The sequence below is a fragment of the Habropoda laboriosa genome, unplaced genomic scaffold (assembly GCF_001263275.1).
Source record: "Habropoda laboriosa isolate 0110345459 unplaced genomic scaffold, ASM126327v1 scaffold599, whole genome shotgun sequence".
Classification (NCBI taxonomy): domain Eukaryota; kingdom Metazoa; phylum Arthropoda; class Insecta; order Hymenoptera; family Apidae; genus Habropoda; species Habropoda laboriosa.
Window position 1 is genome coordinate 5,430 of NW_017100684.1, and position 27,119 is coordinate 32,548.

Below are 27,119 nucleotides of genomic sequence, written 5' to 3' on the forward strand. Positions count from 1 at the left end.
ATTCTTGTCAGACAGTTAGAATTAAGACACACCGGGTGGCCCGTCTATTGTGATCACTCCAATTGTTTTCATTATTAGTGGACTAATTAAAATTCCTTTTGTCATAAAAAATATGGTTTCATGGGATCTTCAAGGTGATGATCCTAAATTTTTTCTATCTTTTTTATAAATAAGTTTCCAAAGTAACGCTCGATTTTTATATGTATAAGAAAAATGTATTATGCTAAGGTCGTTGAATTCGTCTCAATGCCCGCTAACTAATAAGCAAAAGAAACTAGGGTTATACATAAAATAAGTGAACGTCTCTTTAGAAAATTATTTAAAAAAAAAAGGCAGGAAAAACCTAAGATCATCGGAGAAAACTTTGGTCGAACCACTATAAAACACTGATAACGAAAGTAATTGAGGTAGAGACGTTAGGTGGACCACCTTGTATGTGTAAATATACATATTTTTATAATCGTGTTAAATAGGACGGAAGTTGGATTTACAGTGAAGATAACATATCAAGTTATTTCGCGAGTCATATCAGTCCCTATCTTACTTGTATAAAGAACTATTACTTCGCTAATATTAACATTATTATAAATAACTATCAATAAATTGATTGGGTACCTTACTTAAACTTTTTTAGTATAGTTTCAATTTGATATTTGTATTACTTTTACACTGTATCTTGTTCTAAATAAAACTATTAGAATGAACGTTTATACTTAACCCTCTGTAGGTAAACTGGATTGTTTATGTCCAAGTCTAATTTTTTTTTACTGTTTTAAGCTTTCAAGAAATCTGAAAAGATTCTGGAGTACTTATCAAAGTCTCTGCTACATTATACAATTGTTCATTAAGTCAAATGTTCAAAGCTTTTTTTCAAGAAAAATCAAGATACATTTCGAAGAAATATGAGAATATGGTCAAAGATCCAGATTGCCTACAAAGGGTTATGTCTAAAGGAGAAGTGTTTCTAAGGTTCTAAAATATAGAAAGTCTAAGTTTTAAATTTCACGACGTTTATTCTTTCGTGTTTCATACAACATTGATGACCGTCTTGGACGAGCTTATCTTCTCCAAACATCGTCAAACTTGCATGTACAAAAAATTTGTTTAAGAATTCAAATATCTACCTATTGAAAAGTTTTAGAAAAAAGAACTTAACACCTTAATATTCGACCATAAATTTAAAAACCAAAAAGGATAATTTATTAGAAATTAGTTTAATAAATTTTATGACATTTTGTAGAATGGTCAGATACCTTTCTCGCTGCACAAGCTTTCGTTTTTTTCGCGGCTGGCTTTGAAACGTCTTCAACAACAATTGCTCATGCTCTTTACGAAATGGCTCTGAACCCGGAAATACAGGACAAGCTACGAGAAGAACTGAGAGAGTTCAGTGCCAAAAATAATGGTTGTTTGAAGTATGAAGACATCAAAGAAATGAAATATTTAGACAAAGTATTTAAAGGTGATTATTAAACATAAAAATTCTAGTTGTTCAGTTGCTTAATAGCTTAATTGTTTAAAAAATTGTAAAAGTTTATAACTTTCATAATCACAATTGATCCAATGCTGCATTTGTGCAGAACATGAATATATTACGAATATGATAATTTTCTATTATAATGGAAAGTCAAAATTCCAACTAATCTGTAGTTTATATTTTGGTTAAAAATTTATATCTATCCATTTAGAAGAAAATGACTTAACATTTTACAAGAAAAATGAATAAAAAAGCATTTATCTTTATAAATGTATTATCTTTTAAACAAATGGATTTTTCTAAGAAGTACTTAATATTAGCTTTTAAACTTAATACTAATTCGCAAGATATTGAATGTGATAAATTTCCATATCCCAAAAATCTAAAAATTTCTATATGAAAAAATACTAATCTATTTATAAAACTAAACTCAAATTGTAGAATTCTAAATTCTTTGGAACTATAACTATAATTCATTTCTTAAAATGTCTATGAAATTATATTTATTTCCATTTCAACAGAAACACTAAGGAAGTACCCACCAGGGACACAGTTAAGAAGGAAATGCAACACTAATTACACCTTCAAAAATACAAAAGTATCAATTCCTAAAGGTACTGCAGTGTTTATTCCACTGTATGCAATTCACAAGGATCCTAATATCTATCCAAATCCAGAAGTTTTCAACCCTGAAAGATTTAGTGAGGAAGCAGTAGCTGCAAGACATCCTATGGCTTATCTGCCTTTTGGTGATGGACCAAGAAATTGTATCGGTAATACAAAGAAAAATATTAAAATATTTTTAAATAATCTTCTTATCTTTTACAAGAACCTAAATAGGTTTTTATGTCCTACATAAAATATTGAAATTTGTACTGTAATAGAAATTAGAACTCGATATTATGATGAATTATTTATATTTTGGATGTTTTAACACAAATAAGTGTTTTTATTTTCAATACTATTATTCCAGGAGCACGTTTTGCAATTTATCAAACCAAAGTGGGTTTGATAAAGATGTTACAGAACTTCAAAGTCGATGTTTGCGAAAAAACATTAATTCCATATGAATGTAATCCAATAGCCTTTACACTGTCTCCAAAAGGAGGAATTCATTTGAAAATAAGTAAAGTTAATACTATTGAAACATAATACTACTGAAGTACTTTATATATTTACAAACATTAATTTAAAAAACAAGCTTTCGAAAACTTTATAGTTGCATGAATGTATGTATATGGATATTTTTTACTTCAAATACATTATGCTGGAAGACTGACCTTGAACTTTTAATTATCAACCACAATACAAGTATATTGCAATCAATCAGAATTTGCTCAAACAGAAATAGTCTTACAAACTACATAAATTGAATTTTCTACTTTAAAACAGAAGTATCCCAATTTTGTGAAATAGGTTTTAAATCTAACTTTACTTAATATATGATGTACAAGTCATATTGAAATAAGAATTTGATTGAGCATTCATTAACTGGTACCCTATAAAAATAACATAATGCATCATCTTTCAATGAAAACAATATTTCATATGTAATAAATATCTCATATTTACAACTATTGTCACATAAAGTGTTTCTTCTGTTACACAATTAGAAACATTATTAAATAAGAGTTAATTTTAATTATTAAGTTCAATGTAAATATTTATTAACAATGCACTGTTGCTGTTGTACTATGCCATATTTCCAGTACAGTTTCATTTTTATTTTAACTTGTTATATTAAATTGATCAATAAACACACTGCTATTATCACTGTTGTGAACTTTATTCTTTTGCAAATATTTTTTATGTTGTTCTACTATCTATAGTCGAATTGTTTTACAAAATATGCATATAAATACATGTGTAAATAACCTTTGTAACATATGATATTTAAAATCTTATAAAATACCTTGTACAGCAATAGATATGTATTTGTGTAATTTCAAAGTGTTGACTAAACTATGAGTTCTTGTAGGAATTGTTTCTAATATTTTACTATTAAGAAATGTTTTTTGTTGTAACAAATACGAAAAATAACGAAGTAATGTTTCATTTATTTTGCGTGATAGAACAATTTATACGAAAACGATCCTTGAAGTTTAACCCAACCTCAAATTTTATAATGTTGCTTTAAACTACACTTTGTCTATCAATCTACTACATTTGCATTATTATTTATTGTTTTTTCTTTGTTTAGTATTACACATTCTCTATATTACTAATTGCATTATAATATTTTGTACTATTACTACACCTATTTATATATATTACAATAAATTTTGCACGTCATAATTCTATAGAATGTTTATCTCCCAAACACAAATAATTCATTCATAAGCCGACACTCCCTCCTAATCTTAATAAACATATTTAAATTGACTAAATTTTATAAAACACTACATTCGAATCACAGACGAGGTACACATTTTTTTATCACACGTTCCAGCGACTTTAGAAACCCGTTGGCATTTATTGTATCGATTCGAACTTGCGCTGTGTTATTAGTGATGGGAAAATAGCGAAAGAGACAATATTTCGAGTCCCTTGAATTCCGTTGCACGTGTCACATAAGTGTGATATAAGGAGTAGGAATTTCTGCGCGGGAAAGCTTGTATCCAGGTAATATATTTCATATTGCATACATTAAAACTGTCATCGTGTTTTACTTTTTAGTAAATAATTTATTTCTTTTTCATTTATTTTATTTGTTTATTAAAGTAAAGTTTATCGTAAACAGTGGAGTATGATTAACCTAAAACGCATTATAAAAAGTGCGCTTATTTTATCTGCGGTTTAACCCTTTGAGTACTGCAACTCAGAATCCTGTACCAGAGTTATTGCTGAGTCACACAGATATTTCACTAATACAATCGTAATGTAATGCAGAACATTAATTTTCATTCGTTTACAATTAACTGCGATTTAGATGATTGGGTGGAAATGTTTAACATAGAATTGAAAAAAAGTATGTGTGTCATCATTTTTATAGAAATTCCTTTTACGTGGCACACTGTGGAGTATCTTATTTAAAGAACCAAAATTCAAATTTTTAAACTTAATTAAAAACAAAAAAAAAGTTTGTTCCTTGTTATTAAAATGAAGTAACATAACGATGATTTTTGTGACGTCAGAATTTAGGCAGACGAAAGCTACAAAAAATGATCTTTATTTGTAATGCTACCGTACCATATGAACACGGCCATATGTTAGATGACTCCACATGACATGGACTTAGACGCGCCAAATTCAGACTGTCTACTGATCATACTTCCCCACGGATTACTACTTAGTGACGCTCACTAAATAAATATTGCCAACATGTAAAACCACTCGTTCTTAATGAGCTAGGAACCAATCAAACGATTTGTTAGATAATAAGTACGGAAACGATTTATAGTATTGGAAGAAACCTTGGTTTACTTTCTTTGAAAATAAAACGATAGAACTTTCCGATCAACCTAATGTACTTATATGTTATTAATTTAAAAGTATAGAATTCTATACTTTGTACATGATTATAAGATATTCTGTCCTATACTTTATTTGTAATTTCGTTGTTACATTTAGTTCTAATTCCAACCACTCCCAACGTAATTTTATTCTATGCTGAATCGGTAACATTGGAAACGACATAAGAATGGTAAGCGGGCTCTAGAGCCCCCGCGTCGTGGGATAAAAAATATATTAGATGATAGGACTATTCTACACCTCGTCCGCTGCATAAAACATTGCAGTTTCTTTTATTATCTATTTCTTATCTTTGCCGCAAATATAATTGTTTCTTGGAACTATGATTCGTGCAACTCATTGTGACTGAGTCTTTCATGTGTATGTCAGAGTTGATATACACACGCATTCTGTTAGAAAGATACTACAGTAGTCTGTTGGAAGCCGTGCCAAGAGGAGTGTCGTTATTTTCCAAGAACAACACATCTGTAAGCATTTCGCGTTTCGTCACGTGCTTAACGTAAATAAAATAGTTATACAGTGTACATACTAACTGGCTAGAATAAGTAGTTCTTCTGACTGTGTGAACTATGTGTCGTTGTGCCTTGCTGACCTTGACGTGCAATTTCATCTGAATAGCGACAGTTCAGTGTGTAGGTACGTGTCAGTTTAATGATCGGTTTTAGTACACATATTACATCGGCTTGCTAGTCATATCATTTATGATATTTATTCTTTACATAAACTGCTTTTTATTCTTCGTTTAAACAGATCGTTCAAATTTCAATATTGTGTATTTTCTTTAGATGCTTTAAATGAAATAATTCATTTTTACACTAATAAATTTATATGAGAATAGTACTCTTAGAGCATGGAAAATTGTTTTGAATATGAACTCAATTAGCTTTTGGTTACTCAAAAGGGAATGTGATGCAGCATTATATTTTAATTTCTAATATTTCTATAGCATTTAGTTTATTTTTAAGCATAAATTATTGCATATTTTCATTTATTAATTAGCGCTTCTTCTGTGTAAATAAAATCATGTAATCATAATGCAAGCAATTCACAAATATTAAATTATTAATAAATTTCTTTTATTCAATAGAACAATATCCGACTATTTTTATATCTTTATTTTATACAGCAGAATAAAGTTAGTTGAACTTCTATCAAATTTTTCTTTGCCTCGTTTATATAATTTAACCGAATTAATGACATATGACACAACATCTAATTAGCTATTATTACACGCAGTAAAGTGTCTTGTTCACTATAGTTAGAGATTCACACTTCAGGTCAAGATAGAAGCATGAATGGAATATAAGAGATTAAAGAGATATTGGATATCTAATATCATGGAACGGTGATCAATCAAATATAAATGAAACAGTTCTCAGAAATCCTTATCAGATCAATACATATACGTGAACTAAGAGAAAATTATTTTTCTATATAGCGTCCGTTAACATTTCAATATACGTCTTTGGACTTACTTTGTTATTCATTTGAAGGTACAATGTAAGAGCTAATTTTCTACGTAAATTGATTCAAATATGTTTCGTAATATTTCGTCGAAAATAGAGTGAATACTTCTTCGAAAAATTTCCGTTCATAGTCATTCGTCGTCGAAATTGGTCTTTTCTGCCGGTAATCGTCTTCGTGCGCTCATTCTCGAAGAAAGTGCAATATTTTACAATCGCTTGACGCGATATTGCATTTTCACCGTACGCTTCGCTCAACTGGCGATGAATTTTAGCGGCGTTACAGTTTTTTGCCCACAAAAACGAGTCACTATGCGGACTTCCAATTTGGACGCCATTTAGTGTTTTCGGTTCGCACCTGCGTCTCAGTTGCGCGCGCGTTTTTTTAAAAGTTTGAATTTAGTACTTCGTTGGTCCTTTTGTTCGTTTCTATGTAAATTGTTATTATTAATTTATTGTATAATGTAGAAATACGAAGACTGTTCAGTTGAACGGACATATTTATTTCGTCTTAAGATTAATTATAATTATGGCCGGGGAAAGGATCCTCCATAGCTATTTACAACTGACGTGACATTTTTGCCACTAATAACAAACAAAGTGTTTCTTCCACGTCGTAAATATTAATATAACTTCAGAAAGGAAGTGTAAGCAATGTTGCGACTGACTTTCGTCGATATACATATATGTATCTCTTATAGACGAATGCAACTAACTTTTTGACTCTGTTATGTACATATACTTTTACCACAAAAAGGTAAACTTTCGATTCCAATTTTATAAGAAGTTTTGAAGCAAATACGAATCCAATTACGTACGAAATCTTCCATCTTTAATCTTTCGTTGACAAGCATGAAACAAAATTTTAATTTTTTACGGGATTCCGTTAAACAATTTTTACCATTTATACACTTCAGATTTTGATTCTGCCATTATCGAACTGAATAGGTATTAGATTGACATTTTTGTCACTTGTAAGTTTATATTTGATAGACTAACGTATTATTAATTTTGATATTATTATCAATATGACAATTGTTAGTATGATAATATTATTAATGATTTGTAATAGTGATCATAACTTATAACTTAGCTTCTAACAAATATTTTAGTAAACCGTGCAGAAATTCTTGAAAATTTGATTATTTTAAACAGCAACACATTTAAAATTTTCTCCTTCTTCTTACCTTTTCCCGTTCCTGCTGTTTTATATTGCAAAATATTTAACGCTTTTGCTTTTTGCACTTGCTAATTTAAATCCAACTCGCCCGCCCTGATTGCCACAGTTACGACAGGTTACTGACCTGCGCAAGGTTACGGAAGTAGAACAGAAGATCCGTTAAGTTGGAAGGATGAAGAAAGGTCTAGCGCGAGCCTTCTTTAACTAGGAATTAAAGAATACCTTTTATTTTTGAAATATTTTCAATTGATGTATATTAATGTATAAATATACAGGGTGGCCTGTTTTCATCAATAAATGCTTATATTGTTGAATTGAAAAACTTGTTTTTGGGAAATTAAAAGAGGTGAAGGGGTACAGTGTACCTCGTAATTAACGTTTAAAAATATCCGTGTAGCCGAGTAAACCTCCCTACAGGTCACGTGTCGTTGGTTTTGGATATTACTGTAACCCCTGTGTCTTGACGTGCCCTATATTCTTTGGTGTAGGGAGGTTTGCCCGGCTAAAGGGATATTTTTAAACGTCAATAACTGAAAAACGAAGCCTCAAACGCAATTTTTTTATTCTTGATTTTCTCTTTATTTTGACTTCTAGAATCATCCCTTAAATTTTCTCCCAGAAATAGACGAACGCTCTGTGTATACAGGGTGGGTCATAAATCACGTGACAAAAGTGCACTTATGTCTCAAATATTTCTGTTTTCACTTCCATTTCTTTATTACAAATAGATAGTTGTGTACAATGTGAAAACATATCGATCACTGACCTACACTAAGTACTCAAAGTGCCTTCCTCTGTTTGCAATACAATGATTACATCGTTGCAGCACAGATGCATAAAACGTGTCATAAATGTTTCAACAGAACCGGTTTTCGAACTTAGATTCAATACGTTGACGCCAATACGGCGTCATTAAAGTTAATTTCTAGATATTAAAGTTAATTTTCGCATTTTTCAATAAACTTATGCAACATATGAGATCGTTAAACACGTCCCGTCACGCTCCATTATTCTATAGATAAAAAATATACACGTATCATTAAATAAAATCTGACGTTCGATCTTTTGTTCATGATATGTAATTGTATTTTTACAAAACGTTTCATGATGTGTAATCGCATTTTTACTAAATGCTTCTTGAACTTGCCAGTTGTGTACATGCGGCGATTAGACAAGATTATCAGAGCACTTACTTTGGCTTTAGTAAGTCACACTTAGTCGCATAAGTCTGTTTATTGTTTACATTCAGTGATAAAGCATTCTTGAATAACATTAATGTTTGACTTACGCGTTCATAAGGACCCTCGTAACATTGAAATAGATTTTCTCAACAAATTATTGAACAAAAGTATCTTTGCACCTACAATATCGTATAGAAAAAGTCGTATGATACCATTTAAAAAAGTGAAAATTAGCACGATTTTTTATTGCAAAAAAAAATATTTTTACAACTTGTTAACAATCGAGCACCGATTAATTTTTGTTTATAACATTTTATTGTCAGACTATCGGAAATGTCTCGAAAATCATGGCGACCGGTACACACTGAACACCCTATATAGAAAGAAATTTTAAATATTTAAGAAAAAAATATCGAAAGAAAATATTAGGTGTACAAATGAATAATCCAAATTTTTCAGCGAAATTCGAAGATTATTTAAAAAAAGAATTCAACAAGTTGTTCAAAGTATTCGTCGTTAAGCCATAAGCCGTAACTCTAAGCCATCTATCATATCACAAAAATGCTGTGTCTTTAGATAATGCACATGCTTTTGTAGCATTTTTTCTTTATTGGAATTCATAAAGAATAAAATGTCGGATATGCACTTTATCCGTCGCCATTATTGACTCTACGGAACCGAATATTTTTTAAGGTTATGTTCAGTTTTACGCCAAACTGATCGTTATTTGTTAACAGCTACACGCCAACACTGCATAATAACAGAAAAAGCGGGAGAATCGACTGATTTCAAAATTAATTCTTCAACTGTTTACAAAAGTTTGAATTATTCATTTGTTCACTCGATATATGCTCGAGTTTGTTATTTAACCCCTTGACATATGATTTCTTTTCTGACTATGCATCTAAGCGTCAGCCATTTAATGTTTTAGTACTGTATCAAGTAACAAATGCTAATCTGTTGCAGGTTAATTATATTTAGGAATCCTTAATTTTACAAATTAAAACGAAAGTTAGGATTACAATGAATTTTTTTTACTAACGTATCTATTTTTGTCACATCTTGACCAGAATCTCTGCCACGAGTCTGACACGTTATTGTAGATTAAAGGGTTAACTAGCATCAATATCTAGTTTTTACACAATTATACATAATTAGTTTCTACGATTACTTGAAACTACTGCATTTACTAAGAAAATGCAATTAATAATAACACTTTGCAGAAAACTTTGTTCTATGAACCAATACCACTCCTTCTTCTTCGTCGAATTATGAACACCAAGGAATAATGGCGGGCTATTTAGAAATTGTTTTCGGGATCGTCGCGCTAATTGCGGCGCTTTACTACTATTTCACTTCGACCTTCGATTTTTGGAAAGTCCGCGGAGTTCCTGGTCCGAAACCTGTACCGGTGTTTGGTAACATCAAAGATGCGATGTTATTGAGGACGGCGTTAAGCAATATTCTGAGGGATCTTTACCAGGAGTACAAAGATGAGCCGATGATTGGAATATTCACGAGAAGAACACCAGCGCTCATTATTCGCGATCCAGAATTGATCAAAGATGTTTTGATAAGAGATTTTTCGAAGTTCAGTGATCGAGGAATTCCCTTTGACGAAAAGGTAAACGTCGGGGCAAGGAAAACCATGCTATCTTAAACTCGTCTTCCACAGTTAACAGATTAACATATTTAATACTTTTTCACACTGTGCAATCAAATACTGCCATTTATCTTGTTGAAGATTCCTAGTCTACTTTCTCTATTCGGTAGAAAAATGATACATTTACACAGTGATATACACCTGATTAGGCTTGAAATCTTAAAATTACAAAATGAAATTGTTCAATGTTTAAACTCTGTTGAACTCAACGATTGTTTAACTCGTCAATGCTCATGCCCGTGTTTTACACGTGCATAATTATTATAATTGCCCAATAAGTGCAATTTTTTTTAAATTATTCTTTTTCACATTCCACATTACGTTATCTTTCCTATTATAGCAAAAACATAAGTTACGGCACTATAAATAATGGGAAACTTATTTCCATATGCCTAGAAAATAATTAAAAAAACTCATTTTTGGCGCATCAAGTTGAGAAAAATGTGAGCGTCAAGGGGTTAATTTCACTGTAATTTATTTTTCATTTTAACTCAAAAAGTTAGTTTCCGTTTTAACTACATAACCTATATTTCATTTTTTTAAAAAACTATTAATTTACATTGTTATATTAGGCGATAAATATCTCTTATCAATTCGTTAATAATTGCTTGTTTTGTATTAATTATTGGTAACACCCTTATACAGGGTGTCCCAGGATTTTCTCGACAAACTGCAGTGATTTTTTTCTTTGGATAAAAATAAACAAGAAATGTTACACGAAGTTTGCAATAAACGTTTTATTACAAAGTTGTAAACAAATAAATATTATACACGTGAAATAGTGAGTAACGGATTTGCTATTTCAGCGGAAGTTTGATTGTGTTTATCTTGTCTGCGTAGCCACACAGTGTTTATTGTCTAGCAACGATAAAGACACTGCTTTAGTATTTTTAATTTCTCATTTTTAAATGTCATGCGAACAACACTACGTACAATACAAGCTTGACATCCATACAGTATGGAATTTATTACACTACGAAGTTCCTGAGAATTTTGCTGCATTTTAGTAATTGCGTTTGGTTATCTAACCTAAGCTATTTTAGGCGTACAACATTTATTCATTTATAACTCTATGATAAAACGTTTATTGCAGAACTTTGTAGAACACTTTTTTTCGTATTTCTATCTAACAAATAAACCACGACAGTTTGTTGGGAAAACCGTGGATCACCCTGTATAATACACTATTTCACAACAAACACTGTATAATCTAATTGTAAATTAGCGAATGCTGTATGTTGATATTTTTTAAAGTTTTTTACGACTATATAATAATTTTTTCACCTAAAGATTCCTGATATGTTACTGTTTTCAATCAAGCTAATTTTTATCTATTTAGATAAAGCGAAAATATACAGCTTTACTCGTTCGAATAATGTACAAAAAAAGTGAAACGTAAAGTGAAAGAAAAATGACAGTGAAATTCATAAGCTAAGTAAAGTTCATAAGATTTTTATGAAATTTTGCAAGTCAATAACGAATGAAAATTTCCACGGCCATATTCACTTCCAGGCGTAAATGCTCAATAGTTTATGAGATATTTAACAAGAAAGATTGAATTACAGCCGATAGTGGGGGCTATTAAAAAGGTTATTAAAAAATCTTAGTACGGAAGTTAAATAGAAATAAGGTAAACAGGAAAAAAAATGTATAACCTAACCTGCTTGACTTGGCCGCTTATTTCAAAAGTTAGGTTAGGTTAGCTTATTGTTAAATATCTTCTAAACTGTTGAGTGTCTACGTCTAGAATTGAAAGTGGGTGTACAACTTTCGATTCTTTATCGATCTGCAGAGTTTCATAAAAATCCGAGAGTTCACTTCATGGTTTTTCCCTTGTAAGACTTACATCTGTTAAAGAAAATAAAGAAAAATTTAACTTAGATTTAAAAAATTAATTTACGAAATAATCATAGGTGGAACCATTATCTCCACATCTGTTCAACTTGGAGACAGAAAGATGGCGACCGCTAAGAACAAGACTCTCGCCAGTATTTACGTCTGGCAAACTGAAAGAGATGTTCCCTCTGATATTAGAATGCGCCGAACATTTAGAGCAATATCTCGATAAGGTAGTGGCTAAAGGAGAGCCCATAGAATGCCGGGAATTAACAGCGAAATATACGACAGATGTGATCGGTAGCTGCGCCTTTGGCATCGAAATAAACGCCCTATCCGACGAGGAAAGCGAATTTCGCCGAGTTGGCAAAAAGGTGTTCGCAACTGGTTTCAAGCAAATCTTGAAATTCCGACTTAGACAAGCGTTTCCATGGATTTTCAGTTTACTTAGCTACGTAACATCGCCAACAGAGATTACAACGTTCTTCACGAAACTTATCGTAGACACAATGAAATACAGAAACGAAAATCACCTCGTGAGGCCTGACTTCGTCAACATGCTTATGGAGCTTAAGAATCATCCGGATAAATTGGAAAATGTCGGTAAGTATCTTACCATTTAAAATTATTTCACTTTAAACATAGAATGTTCTCTGATGGACAAATATGAAAATTTAACAGTCGATTTTCGTGGTAATTCTAAATAACCATGTTCTATCTCGTATTTGTTTCGTTGCAGACAAAGCATTCATGTTTCAAAATTTTCTATGCTATATTATTTTTCGTTTCTAAAAATTCGCGTTACGCATTTACATACGAAGGTGAATCAATGAATAAGTTACACCTCTCCCTCCCTCTAAGAAAAAACGAACAAATGAAAAACTTCTTTTTTATTAACAACATAAACGGACTATTTAGGTACTATGTACTTCTTAAAAGTGTCGTTGATTTTATGGATCGGTGTACCCCCTGCGTCTTGCAGTGCCCTATATTCTTCGGAGTAAGGAGGGTTGCTCGGCTACAGGGATACTTTGAAACGTTAATAACTAAAAAACGAAACCTCAAACGCAATTTTTTTATTCTTCATTTTCGTCTTATATTAGCTTTTAGAATCACCCCTTAAATTTTCTACGAACTCCCTACATATAGATGTGATATATGCCCCTCAATTACAAACACGCTTATTTACTTATACTACGCGAGAGACAGACTTGTGAATTAATTAATTAATTAATTAATTTCTGAATCAAAAATAGCTGCGATTAAAAAGTAAACAATTTGTGCATACTAAGACTATTTTTTTCAAATTAATTTCGAAACATAAAAGTATACTTACATAAATTTTGATCTCTTTTCAATTCCCCCTGTACAACTTTACCACCAATCACGAAATAGTTCATGAAAAGTACAGAAACAATTTATTTGTACTTCAGCGAAAATTTTAATAGATAAGTTTATTGAATTGCGAGTTCTTTGTTTAACTGGAATAATTAAAAAAAATATGTACGGAAGTAAAAGTGAAATGTACGATTTCAACTTTAGGAAACAGCACGCATTTATTTATATTCATCTTTAATTGTGTTTTACAGAGCTAACGGATACTCTGCTAACTGCACAAGCTTTCGTTTTCTTCATTGCCGGATTTGAAACTTCTTCCACGGCGATGAGCAACGCTCTTTATGAATTAGCTCTGAATCCCAACATTCAAGAGAAATTACGGGAAGAAATCAGAAGACATTATAATCAAAATAATGGTGAACTAAAATTCGAAGGAATAAAAGATATGACATATCTGGATCTAATATTTCGAGGTGCGTATCAATGATTCTTAAATGGTAAAATAAATAAATTTTACTTATTTTAGATTAATCAATACAAATAAAAAAAAAAACTATCGTTCATCTTTTTCAATTCTGTTGAAATTAAAAAATTACACTTTTATAAAATTGATTCTAATAAATATATTATGCATATCGATATATATATTTAATTAGTATTCCATATAAGTACAGCAATGCTATTAAACCAACAGTTGCTAATTATTCACTTAAAACGTTACTCTTTTAGAAACATTAAGAAAGTATCCACCTGGACCGATGTTGATAAGGAAATCAATATGTAATTATACTTTCGATGGTACAAAGGTTACAATACCAGCGAAAACATTTATATGGATACCGCTGTTTGCGATTCATCGCGATCCTAATATTTACGCAAATCCCGACGCTTTCATCCCCGAAAGATTCAGCGATGACGCCGTTGTAAAAAGACATCCAATGCACTATTTACCTTTCGGTGACGGACCGAGGAATTGCGTTGGTATGTTTGCACTTTGCAAATAAGTTGCACATATTTTCTCACAGTGAAACATTTAAATACTTTATACAGGGTGTCCCATCTAATTTGGGCACGTTAAATATCTCGTTTATTTTTTATGATAGGAGAAAATGTCACAGAGGAAAACTGTACTTTTAGGGCAGGTTAAATATCTCGTTTATTTTTTATGATAGGAGAAAATGTCACAGAGGAAAACTGTACTTTTAGTTCGAAGGGGTAAATATTATGATAGACAAAAAAATATTTTTCCTTCTTTCTTTTTAGATTTTAAGGTCATCGAAGGTTTTTTTTTAAAATGGGGTTATATATTTTCATCATCGTTACGTAATAGCTGAGATCAAGATGAATCTATGACCTTCACGTGACCTTGAGTACAAAAAATTAATAAAGTTGGACAATTGATGCAAATAGTGAAATAAGTATTATAGAAAGATTAATGAAGGAAAATTTATTTTGACAAGTGTCTTATATGTCCCCTTTGATACCGTGTAACTTTTTTTTGACAATGAGACATTTTCTTATATAGCAAGTAATTTACGAGTACATAATTTGAAGTCGTCAAGTTAAGTGCCTCATCCTGTATAATGTGGATGCAGCTTTACTTCTTTTACAGGTTCATTACCCAATACATTAAAGCTTTTATTATAGCTATAACTATATAAATTTTATATCTATCTTAAATAAATTTGTTACAAATGTTAATTTCGATAATACTGTACGAAAATTATACATTTCAGGCGCACGATTTGCAGTATATCAATCCAAAGTTGGCCTTATAAAAATACTTCGTAATCATAAAGTTGAAGTTTGTGAAAAAACTATGATTCCATACGTAATTGATCCGACTGCTTTCTTGCTGGCACCGAAAGGGGGAATATATTTGAAAATAACAAAAGTAGAAAGCTAGAGTAAGAAGATTTTATAATTTTTACAGATGTTAATAGAAGATGATTATTTTTATCGCTGAAATAATAATTCTTTCTTATCCTCTGTCGATAATTTTCTTTTGTATTTGTACCTACATAGCTATTTCGTACTGATAAATTTCTTTATATTGCATTATTTTATAGATACCGAATGTAATAGTTGATGACAATGTTACACTATACATATATCTTTCCTTAAATTAAAGGAACTCTAGGTGAGGCAACATCGAATTATTATTTGCAAATGCAGCAATTAATGTTTTCCTTTCTTTGTTGCATGTATTGCAAAACTCCTTTATCAATTCTAAATGATACAACGTATATAATAATCCAACGTGTAATGCTACAGAACATGAATTGTATATAAATATCTTATTTACTCTTATTTAATACTTATAGCGGTCAGAAAATGTAATTGCAAAATTGCTCTACATTTACTATTTAAAGAAATTTACTAAATAAATTTATGTCAAATAAATTTTAAATGGACTTTTAGTAATACATGTACTTCCACATACCATAGCCAATCAAAATATACTGTGTCTAGCAACAATTGATCAAAAATTTTAAGGGTGATTCTACAAACCAAAAGAAGAAAATAAAAAATAAAAAAATTGTGTTTGAAGCTTGGTTTGTCAGTTATTAACAATTAAAGATATCCCTGTGACCGAGCAACTTTGCTGACATCAGCCAATAGAGGGCAGGACAAGACGGCCAACAGCTTATCTCGTACAGTCGGTGAAATCGATATAGTGAGATCGTAAAATTAGTGAAGCGTCACTGTTTAGTCGTCCTAGTGTATTTATTGCGTTTTCCAGGCACGGTTTGGAAATTACTCGGTCCTTCGCAGCAGTTGTAGGTTTGGGAGACCATCGAGCACTTTAACGTTTATTTAGAAATTCCATGCTTTTCCTTTCATGGCTCTCGACCACATCTGTTTGTTATATTTTAACTTCTCGTGTTTTTGGTCTCCACTCTGGTATTGTTTGTTACCGACGAAGCGCTGCCCGGATTTATTACCTGCGCGTCACTCAAGGGTGCGGACGACACTTGAGAGTGACCGTTGACGTCGGTTCACTCGTTGATGACTATATACGATATTGTGTGGACCGCTGCCATTTTTCCCGTTTTTGTATGGCTCTTCGGCCGTTAGGGCCCTGCAAGCCGTGGGGTGGGGGTACAGCCTGCGCTGCTCCTTGTCTAGGGCCCCCTGGCGGCTCGTGTCTCGCAGTCGTTACCTAGGCGCGTCGCACGGCGCCTTACAACTTATTAATACTATAAAGCGTAAAAAAAATTTTTGTTAATAATATATACATGTATATAACAATGCTACTGTCGTCCAATACGTACGCATTATGCCTGAAGCCGCTGCGGTTTTGCAATGATCCTTGCCGTAAAAAATAGAATTATGAAATGTTCTTTGTGAAATTCTCCCTCTATGGGTCTCCCCATTCTGCACTGAACCTGTTAGAAAGAAAAAAGATCAAGATTATAAAAATGGCAGCTGTAAAACGGGAAAAACGTAATTTTTTATTAAGCAACAGAGCTATTTTATTTTATTTTTGTCAAGACAAGAGTTTTTATGAACTTATGCATAGGTTCAGGCCTTAACTAGGCATGTTTTACATTTGCTCAATTTTTTTCAAATCGACTTGAACCTCCGTTTTTTCGCAATGGCTGCAAAATGATGAGAAAATATGATTTCAAGAAAAACGCGTTTAAAGTTTCGAAAGACTTTTGAGTACAATAACTACTACGTATCTCGCTTAAAAATTTCCAGTAGCGTAATAAGATGTCTCTAAAGCTTCATCGATATCAGCCTGTTGCTGTTCAGCAATTCTTCTGTTAATTCGGCTCTCTTTAGATCTTCTTTTTGCGTCGACATCAGCATCGTGCAACCGCCGTTCGTCCTCCTCTGCGCGCTCTCCAACTTGTATGCTCAATTGAGCCATAAATGATAGCAATGGTTTAAAGCCTGTTCTTGGAGCTATTTTCCAGATTAGTATCCGCCGATGCAACGTGTGAGTAAATCTTCGTTGCTTAGATCTCCATAAATTGGCAATATGGCTTTAAAAACATCCTCGGGAAATGCAGGTTTACATATCTTTCGTACGCTTACGCTTTTGCTTGAACAGTATAACAAGTCTTATTATTCTGTACCTTTTTACCCATATAATATGAGTGAAATTATTAATGAATATATTGACTCTCTATCGGATTATTCGATACATTCAGAAGATTCTGATATGAATGATTCTGATTCTTTATTCTATTTTTCATTTATGTTAAATTGTATATGGCGAATATGCAATTAAAATGTACTATTTTACGAAAATGTATAATGTTTTGAATATTTTTTTTCGCTACTCATTGATCAGAAACAAGCGAATGAGGCCGGCGTTTGGGCTTTAAGTGGCCGATACGTTGCCGGCGCTCAGGCTTTAAATGTCTCTCAGGTCGCCGGCGCTCAATGTGTTAATAATGAAAAATTTGTTTTCAAACGAGTTTTTCTCGAATTGCAGTTTTTCAACCTTATGGTGCGGATAACTCTGGAACTAACTATCCGATTGACTTGAAATTTCTCACACACCTTTCAATTTATTGCCCCTACTGCATGTATGATATACTGCATGTAAAGTGAGCATACACGAAAGACTCTCTTTCACACTACAAATTGTTAAATTGCTCACGCCTAGACATATCCATTCGCTCGGTAAATACTTAGTCGGTTAGTCTTCCGATACACGGAAGTGGTCCTTCGAACCTATAATTAGTCGGCACAAATGTGCAAAATCAGCAAAGCTCGAAAGATCGCAAGATCAAGCACGAGTAGACTAAACGGTCACAATACACTTAATCTGAGCGCTAAAAGCTAAGGATTCGTGCATTATTAAATGAACTTGGCGTTATCAATTTTATTGACGACTCAGCTCCTGAAATGAAGACTGACGAATGGGTGAAAGCAGAAAGAGTCGCTAAAGGTATAATAGTGGAGTATTTATCCGACTCATTTCTCGGATTTGCGAGTCTGGATAAAAGTGCGTTCGAAATCATAAAAAGCTTAGACAGCATATATGAGAGAAAGAGCCTTGCCACCAAATTATAAGAATTGAATTTGCAAGGTGATACACCTTTGATTAAACATTTTACAACGTTCGATAACCTAATGACGCAGCTATTGGCAGCTGGTGCGAAACTAGAAGAAATGGACAAAGTGTCGCGCCTATTACTATTCTTACCTGGGTGCTACGATTGTGTAATCACCGCCATCGAGACATTGTCCGAAGATAACTTAACGTTAGCCTTGGTTAAAACACGGTTATTGGACCACGAGGTAAAATTAAAAACGGAGAATTGCACGAGTGCAAAAGTGCTGCACATCCAACAACTGAATCAATCGCAAACGCGAAAGAATAATTTTGATTCTTCCAAACATTATGTTAAATTTGGCGGTACATAATCACCGCGTCAATGTAAGATAGATGGCGCGCTCGTCGACGCGTGCGAGCCGGGCCCTTTTCCGTTGGAGAAGCTTCAGCTACGTGCGGTAAACCCTCCTAACACATTATAAAAAAAATGCGGAACTGCGGAAGAAAGAGGCAAAAAATAAAGGATTGCTTTTATTACAAGAGGACCCTCCAGCAAACGGAAAGGAAGAGGACCGTGCGCACAGTCCAAGTGACTAACAACGAACAAAATGTGGCAGAGACAAGCGCATCTGGCCTTTTGTTACAGGTTAGTTATTGACTGCTGTCTCTACAGCGTTTTAGAAAAAGATGTGGACTCCATTTCACCAGTTCGGAAAAAGTAGGCTGGTCGTATTCCGGCATAGGCTAGGTCCCGCATTTCATCTTCCGGTGCTCATACCAGCCTTCTACCAGCCGACTATCACTAACCTGTCGGAGTCCTCAACGGTGTCCGAGAATGGTGCGAAGATTTTTTGTGCAAGTTTGTGATCACGGATCAAGGACTGAGCAAAGCAGTTCTACACGGTTTGGACAAAAATCCTTTCGGGTTTCCCCCTGCTATGGGGTTATCTCCCGGGGAGAGAATACCTTGTCGTGGTTCGGGGGGCTCGATCGATCGCTAAAACTCTGTGGAAGAAGTGTTCAAACTAATATATCTAAACATGGGGCGAAGACGCCGCCGCCGTGGCGGTCCGCCAAGACTGATACCATTTGACTTCGTCGCAACCTTTGGGATAACCTCTAAGGAGGTCACGTGCGACGATCTCGGAATAGCACGCAATATGCCGATCCGACCCTATCGCGTGAGAGTGTAGGAGGGATACGCAGGCCCCCACTCTTTATTTGGTCGTCTACGATACGAAACATGACATAGTGGCTGTGGCTACAAATATCGTGTTGGGAGTGACCGCACGGTCAGTTTCCGTCCGAGTGCCGCGCAATACAGACTTCGGGGAGTATACCAAAGGAGGTGATACGGTCGTGACTATTCATCTTGGGAGTTACTACAATGGAACGGCAACGGTGTCAGGCACGGTGTGGATGCAGATTGGACCCCACAATCCAGCGAAGAAGGTTTCTGTGTTCCTTCTTGGGCCATTCGAAACGTTCCGCCAACTTACGACCACCCTACTTCAACCAACCCCCCCATTGGTAACTCTGTGTGCAACTCTTTGGAAGGTACTTCTAATTGACGCTAGAGATTCTTTTTTTTCTAAATTTTTTATTTTGAAAATTTTCACGTCTTAGCCTCTTAGGCACTGAGCACCACTATAGTGGCTTTCGGGGATATCATCTTTCTGTACGGCGCAGCACTATAGTGGCTTACGCGGATGTATTTTTCTGTACGACGCCTTTGTGTTGTACCGTGTTTTAAGATGTACCATACTGAAATGTACTATTAATTATTAGAATAAATTGTTAAAGTTAAAATGCGCGTTAAAATCATATCTTAATTTTAAAAAATTTTTTAAATAAATATTTTTTGTAAATACTAATGAAAAATTATAATTTAATCATCAAACACTTCATTCCAATGTACTCGTGTAAAGAACAGCATTATCCGTCACACATTGCAGTGCCGTATCATTTACACGTAATTCGCGTTGAACTCTGCCGTACCGAGAAACAGCCCCGCGTAAAGTTCCGTAGTGCCTAAGAGGTTAGAAAAGACCTTCATGGCCGGTCATCACGACCAAAGAGAAAGCGGAAAACTGTCCTTTCTTTTGGATTCCGGAGCATCGGACCATCTAGTAAATCAAGATGTGTTCTTCACTAGTTTCGAGGAGTTGCAGCCGCCTATAAAGATTTCCGTAGCTAAAAACGGCACCTACATCGCGGCAACGAAAAGGGGGACCATTCAGGTGGCCAGCAACATGGGAGTAGAAGGAATCTTGGAGAACGTACTTTATTGTCCTGACGTGCCATAGGTGTACAACTTGCTATCCGTGCGAAGAATGCAAGAGGCCGGCATGGAAATCATTTTCGACCAAAAGGGAGTAACAATAAATAAAAATGATAACATTCTGACGAAAGATTCATAGTGTTACAAATAATAACTATGAACTGTGGCATCAACGGTTAGGTCACATGGGTAAATATAAGTTTTTAGAATTGCAAAATAAACAAATGGTCGATGATATAAACGATATTGAAAGGGTAGTACCTAATGATAATTTATGTGCAGCTTGTATAAAAGGTAAACAAGCACGGTTATCCTTTGAAAAGAGAAAGGATAAAGAATATATAAAACGGCCACTGTTTAATACTCATTCAGACGTTTGTGGTCCTATTACTCCTTCGACAATTAACCCATTTGCATCATGAGCTCATATATGCGCGGAATTTTCCTGGCCATTATCACCGAAGCGCAGATATGCGCGCTAGTTTTTTGTGCATCATAGCCACAGCACATATGCACCCAGTTAGTGAAGAGTGATGATTGCAAACGGATGAAAGTATTTCTCCGGGTAAGGGCAAAAAATTTTGATACAAATGGAGGGTTGTGATTCTAATAGTAGTGAAGAAGTAATTAGGCCTACAAAACGTAGACGTATTAGGTTGGTAAGAAATTAATGTCGGTTTTCGAACTTTCGTACTTTGGCGCTTGGTTTGGGATAACAGTTCACTTTATTCTATTTACCTTCCAATATCATCTTACAGTGCAGATGTCGCGCTGTGTGTTGATAGGTATGCTTTTGTTTTTACCGTTGATTTGTGCTCACTTCAAGTTATTGACTTCGCAATGGATACTAAACAAGTTCGTGTAATATTCTTATATGAATATAAACTATTGGGTTGTTCGGAAAGTAATTTCGTTTTTTCCCGTCAGAGGCCTTAATTACGTTTTTTCGAAACCAACTTCACACTTAAGCCGCATAACCATTATATGTCTTGAGAGCTGATATTGCAAGGCTTGTGTGTGAAAAAGTTCTATTAATTCTACGCAGTAGTTTTTGGTTGGTGCCCTTTTAAATATGGAGAGCAATAAGCAGCATTTTCGTCATATTTTACTTTTTTACTTCAGAAAAGGTAAAAATGCTGTCCAAGCGAGAAAAAAATTGACGGATGTGTATGGAGAAGGCGTGTTAACAGTACGCCAGTGCCAGAACTGGTTTGCAAAATTTCGATCCGGCAATTTTGATGTCGAAGATGCACCACGGTCTGGAAGGCCGGTCGAAGCTGACAAAGATGCGATAAAGGCATTAGTTGATGCAAATCGGCGAATAACCACACGAGAGATCGGTGAGAGATTAAATTTGTCGAATTCGACTGTTTATGGCCATTTGAAAGGCATGGGCTTAACCTCGAAGCTCGATGTGTGGGTGCCCCATGTCCTTACGGAGCGAAATTTGTGTCGTCGCGTTGACGCGTGTGATTCGCTCCTCAAACGTCAAGAAAATGATCCATTTTTGAAGCGGATTATTACTGGGGACGAAAAATGGGTTGTATACAACAATGTTAAACGCAAGAGGTCATGGAGCAGAAAAGATGAACCGGCTCAAAGCGTGTCAAAAGCCAACATTCACCAAAAAAAGGTGATGCTCTCCGTTTGGTGGGATGTCAAAGGAATCGTTTTTTTTGAGCTTTTGCCGGACAATACAACGATTAATTCAGAAGTCTATTGTCATCAGCTGGACAAATTGAATGATTCACTTAAAGAGAAGAGGCCCGAATTAATCAACAGGAAGGGTGTAGTGTTCCACCAGGATAATGCGAGACCTCACACAAGTTTGGTCACTCGCCAAAAACTTTTACAGCTTGAATGGGACGTACTGCAACATCCACCATATTCTCCAGATCTGGCGCCTTCCGACTACTATTTGTTCCGGTCCCTGCAAAATTTTTTGGATGGCAAAACCTTTACCTCAAATGAAGATGTCAAAAACCACCTGAACCAGTTTTTTGCCAGCAAGGACCAAAACTTTTATGAGAGGGGAATTATGTTACTGCCAGAAAGATGGCAAAAGGTGTTGGACCAGAATGGCCAATATATAATTTAATAAAATATTTATTCATTATACGAAAACTGTCTTTCATGTTCCCCAAAAAAAACGAAATGACTTTCCGAACAACCCAATAATAACAGAAAGTACGAAATTTTATTTTACTAATTTTAATTGAGGAACACGTATAGTAATCTATGAATGGAATTTTAAATAACAATAAACAATCATTTTATTGGTCATTTTTGCTTGGAATTTACTTTGAAAATTGTTGCAAGAAAAACTTGTTAGTTTTATTTAGAATTCTATTTATTTACACTTATACATTGAAATGTATATGGAAAAAATTTTGAATATAGTTTACTATTGCAATAGTATTACAATTCTGTTAAAATGGAACATTTGCAATTTTTATTGAAAGAAACCTCTGACTTTCAGAAACTGTAGTGATTGTTTAGATTTAAAGGGTCCTGACAGGTTGAACTTTTAAGTTCCTGAAGAAAATACTTCCAAAGTTCTCATACTAACCTGGCACTTTTGTTGACTCAAGATATTAAGATGAATAGACTTTATTGAATTCAATTGACCGTGAAATTAGGGGGTCTACGGTTGTCAGACCTTTCTGGAAAACTTCAAAAAAGAAAAAACTCCAGAGTATGTTTCCCTAATCCAGAAGGAGATCGAGTAGCTTCAAACTTTAACCCTTTATATGTATACTTACCTCTGATGCTTTCTAAATGATCCTTACAACAATCTCGTTAAAAAGAAACGTGAAGTGTCAAAGCAATTAGAGAATATCATTTGAAAACGTAAATATTTATTTTTCTCCCTGGAAAATAACTTTCGCTAGTTTCATGCACTCCTAGTGTTGGCACTACAGTAAATATTGCAATATCTTCTGAAAATGACGATAGTGATAGTGATCAAAGTATAAGAGATTTTGAATGGGAAGAAAAAAATGATCAACCTAAATTGCATAAATTTATATCTGTTAGTGGTGCAAATAAGGATATTACAAATTTTACTAGAGAGAACGTTTACGGATTATTTTTAACGGAGGAAATTCTTCAACACATTGTAATGGAAACTAATCGATTTGGTAAAAACGATCCGAGTTTCACAGAAATTTCTGTAGAGGAATTGAAAGTTTATTTTGCACTGATGATAGTGATATCTCTAGTCCAAAAACCTACAATACAAAGTTATTGGAGCACGGACAAGAGTATTGAAACACCGTACTTCAGAACAGTGATGTCCCGAAATAGGTTTATGTCAATTTCAAGAAATTTGCACTTTGCAAATAATGAATTCTTGCAACAGGATGATCCGTTACGTAAAATAAGACCGGTGATTGACACGAGCGCAAAATTATTCAAAACAGTATACACGCCTGGCAAAGATGTTTCTTTAGATGAGTCGCTTATGAAATGTAAAAGCAGACTTTCTAATAAATCAAAGAGAGCCAGATTTGGTATAAAATTCTACAAATTATCCGACTCCAGAACAAAATATATACATAATTTTAGGATATATGTACACTCCCGTCCATAAGTCACCGAACACTTACTCGCTTTGAGCAAAATAGTTATTAAAACATGGATACGATCTTCTGGCTTCATTTTATTGTTGGTTTTGTAATATGTAGCTATTTTACGATAACTTCGGTATGTAAAATTAGAAATAAGTATCTGTTATTATTGGGTTGGCAACTAAGTCATTGCCGTTTTTGTCGATAGATTCACTCTACACTTTCTTTTGTTTTGTTAACGTGGCCAGAGCATCTAACCTATATTTTTTTCTTACTGTATGGACTTCTACGTTTAATTAGTAAAAAAATTTTTTTGATTAGTTCTTTAGTTTTGTTTTTATCCCAATTTAAAAATGGAAGAACAGGACGTGCACTTCCGACACATTTTATTGTATTACTTCCGAAAAGGCAAGAACGCATCGCAAGCACAAAAGAAGTTATGTGCCGTATATGGAGATGAAGCCTTAAAAGAAAGGCAGTGTCGAAATTGGTTTGAAAGATTTCGTTCCGGTGATTTTTCACTGAAAAATGCACAACGATCTGGCCGCCCAGTCGAAGTGGATGAAACCCATATCAAGGCCATTATCGATTCAGATCGTCACAGCACAACACGAGACATTGCAGAGAAGCTCAATGTGTCGCATACATGCATTGAAAAAAAATTAAAAACCCTTGGTTATGTCAAGAAACTTGATTTATGGATCCCTCACCAGCTAAAGGAAATTCATTTGACGCAACGGATTAGCATCTGTGATTCGCTACTGAAACGCAATGAAAATGATCCATTTCTGAAGAACCTAGTTACTGGCGACGAAAAGTGGATAGTTTATAACAATGTTACTCGCAAGAGATCGTGGGTGAAGCAAGATCAACCAGCCCAAACAGCATCAAAAGCAGAGATTCACCAAAAAAAGATTATGCTGTCAGTCTGGTGGGATCACAAAGGAATTTTGTATTTTGAACTCATGCCGCAGAACCAAACGATAAATTCAAATGTGTATGTTGAACAACTCGACAAACTGAAGGATGCAATTGAAGCAAAATTATATAAAGATTGTACTGCTGAAGATGAGTCGAAATTTGAGGTGTTCGGAATAAAACGACGAGTTCATGTGCGCAGGAAACAAACTGAAAAATTGATTCCCGATTGCATTGTTCCAACTGTCAAGCATGGGGGTCAGTCTATAATGGTATGGGGTTGTTTTGGTGCAAATAAAACTGGTGATTTAGTGCAAATTGAGGGAATTTTAAAAAAAGAACTGTATTTGCAAATTCTACGTGACCAAGCAGTATCGTCTGGTAGACGCCTAATAGGACAAAATTTCATACTTATGCAGGACAATGATCCCAAACACACCGCAAAAGTCTGTACAAGTTATTTAAAAGACCTGGAAAATAATAACGAATTGAAAATTATGGTATGGCCTCCGCAATCACCCGATCTCAATCCAATAGAGAAATTATGGGAAGAAATAGACAGAAACGTGCGAAAAGTGTATCCAAAATCAAGAAAACATTTATGGGAACTACTACAAGAAAGTTGAACCACAATTGATGCAGAAAAATTTAAAAAATTACTCGACAGAATGCCGCGACTAGTCCAAGCGGTGGTAGCCGCACGCGGCGGATATATTGATGAAAAGAAAATATAAGATATTTCGGTAAAATTTTGGACATATAATTTGATTTAAGTATTCTCTACATTATAAATAATTAATAAGTGCCGTTTTTATTCCAGAATTTCTCATTCTTCATAATAAAAAATCGACCGCAACCAAATTAAATTAACATTTCTCAGCAGACAAGCACGAGGTGATGAACTCGATACTATTTCCGATACAAACAAATCAAATAATCATAATTCGAAGATAACACATAAAACACGACCTACTCATTTTCAATCACACGTAGGCACGCATGTGCAAAATCAATGTCCTATCTGTGGTCAAAATCATGCAATCTATACATGCAGCAAGTTCCTAGAAACAAATGCAAAACTTTGTCTAAATTGCTTACGGAATAACCATCAAACACATAAATGCTATCTTAAAGGCTGTAAAAAATGCAATCACAAGCATAATACGCTTTTGCATTTTAATGAAACAAACAATACGCGTATTCAGGATCCAATTAACAATAAAGACAAATCAAGCAATCACGATAAAAATGAGCAGCCAACGGTAAATTTAGTGGTATCTTCCGATTCCGAAGTATTGTTAGGAACAGCTTATATTAAAATATTAGATAAAGATAAAAATGAATTCTCGTGCAGAGTACTTCTGGACGGAGGTTCGCAAACACATTTTATTACCGAAAGGTTAGCTGATCGCCTGAAATTAAATAAAACAAAAATCGAATTGCCATTTTCAGGCTTAGGTCAAAATCTAACTAAGGCACAATACACAGTTAATACCACTATTAAATCACGAACATCTTCCTTTTCATGCGATGTAACGTTAGTATTGTAGCTTTACCGACAATTACTGGTTTACTACCTTCTCGAAAAATCAATAAAGATGGTTTATCCATTCCAAGTTTTCATAAATCAGCCGAAATTGATGTTTTACTCGGCAATACATTGTTCTATCAATTATTAAGCATAGGCCAAATTAAATTGTGTGATAATTCGGTTATTTTACAAAAAAC

The 27,119-nt window shown here is 34.0% G+C and overlaps 2 protein-coding genes across 2 annotated transcripts in view; both read left to right on the top strand.

The window, feature by feature from the left end:
- The window catches only part of LOC108576846 (cytochrome P450 6a2-like), a 5,394-nt gene extending 2,765 nt beyond the window's left edge, over window positions 1-2,629 (top strand). The window contains exons 3-5 of the mRNA XM_017939909.1: window positions 1,241-1,462; window positions 1,999-2,250; window positions 2,451-2,629. Coding sequence (XP_017795398.1) covers window positions 1,241-1,462; window positions 1,999-2,250; window positions 2,451-2,629 — 653 coding nt within the window. The remainder of the gene's footprint in view (window positions 1-1,240; window positions 1,463-1,998; window positions 2,251-2,450) is intronic.
- Window positions 2,630-5,363: 2,734 nt separating this feature from the next.
- LOC108576847 (cytochrome P450 6a2-like) lies at window positions 5,364-15,932 on the top strand. The gene is made up of 7 exons (XM_017939910.1): window positions 5,364-5,415; window positions 9,996-10,396; window positions 12,349-12,874; window positions 13,861-14,082; window positions 14,339-14,590; window positions 15,346-15,516; window positions 15,679-15,932. The coding sequence occupies exons 2-6, from the start codon at window positions 10,061-10,063 to the stop codon at window positions 15,513-15,515; spliced, it is 1,506 nt and encodes a 501-aa protein (XP_017795399.1). The 5' UTR covers window positions 5,364-5,415; window positions 9,996-10,060; the 3' UTR covers window position 15,516; window positions 15,679-15,932.
- The last annotated feature ends 11,187 nt before the right edge of the window (window positions 15,933-27,119 follow it).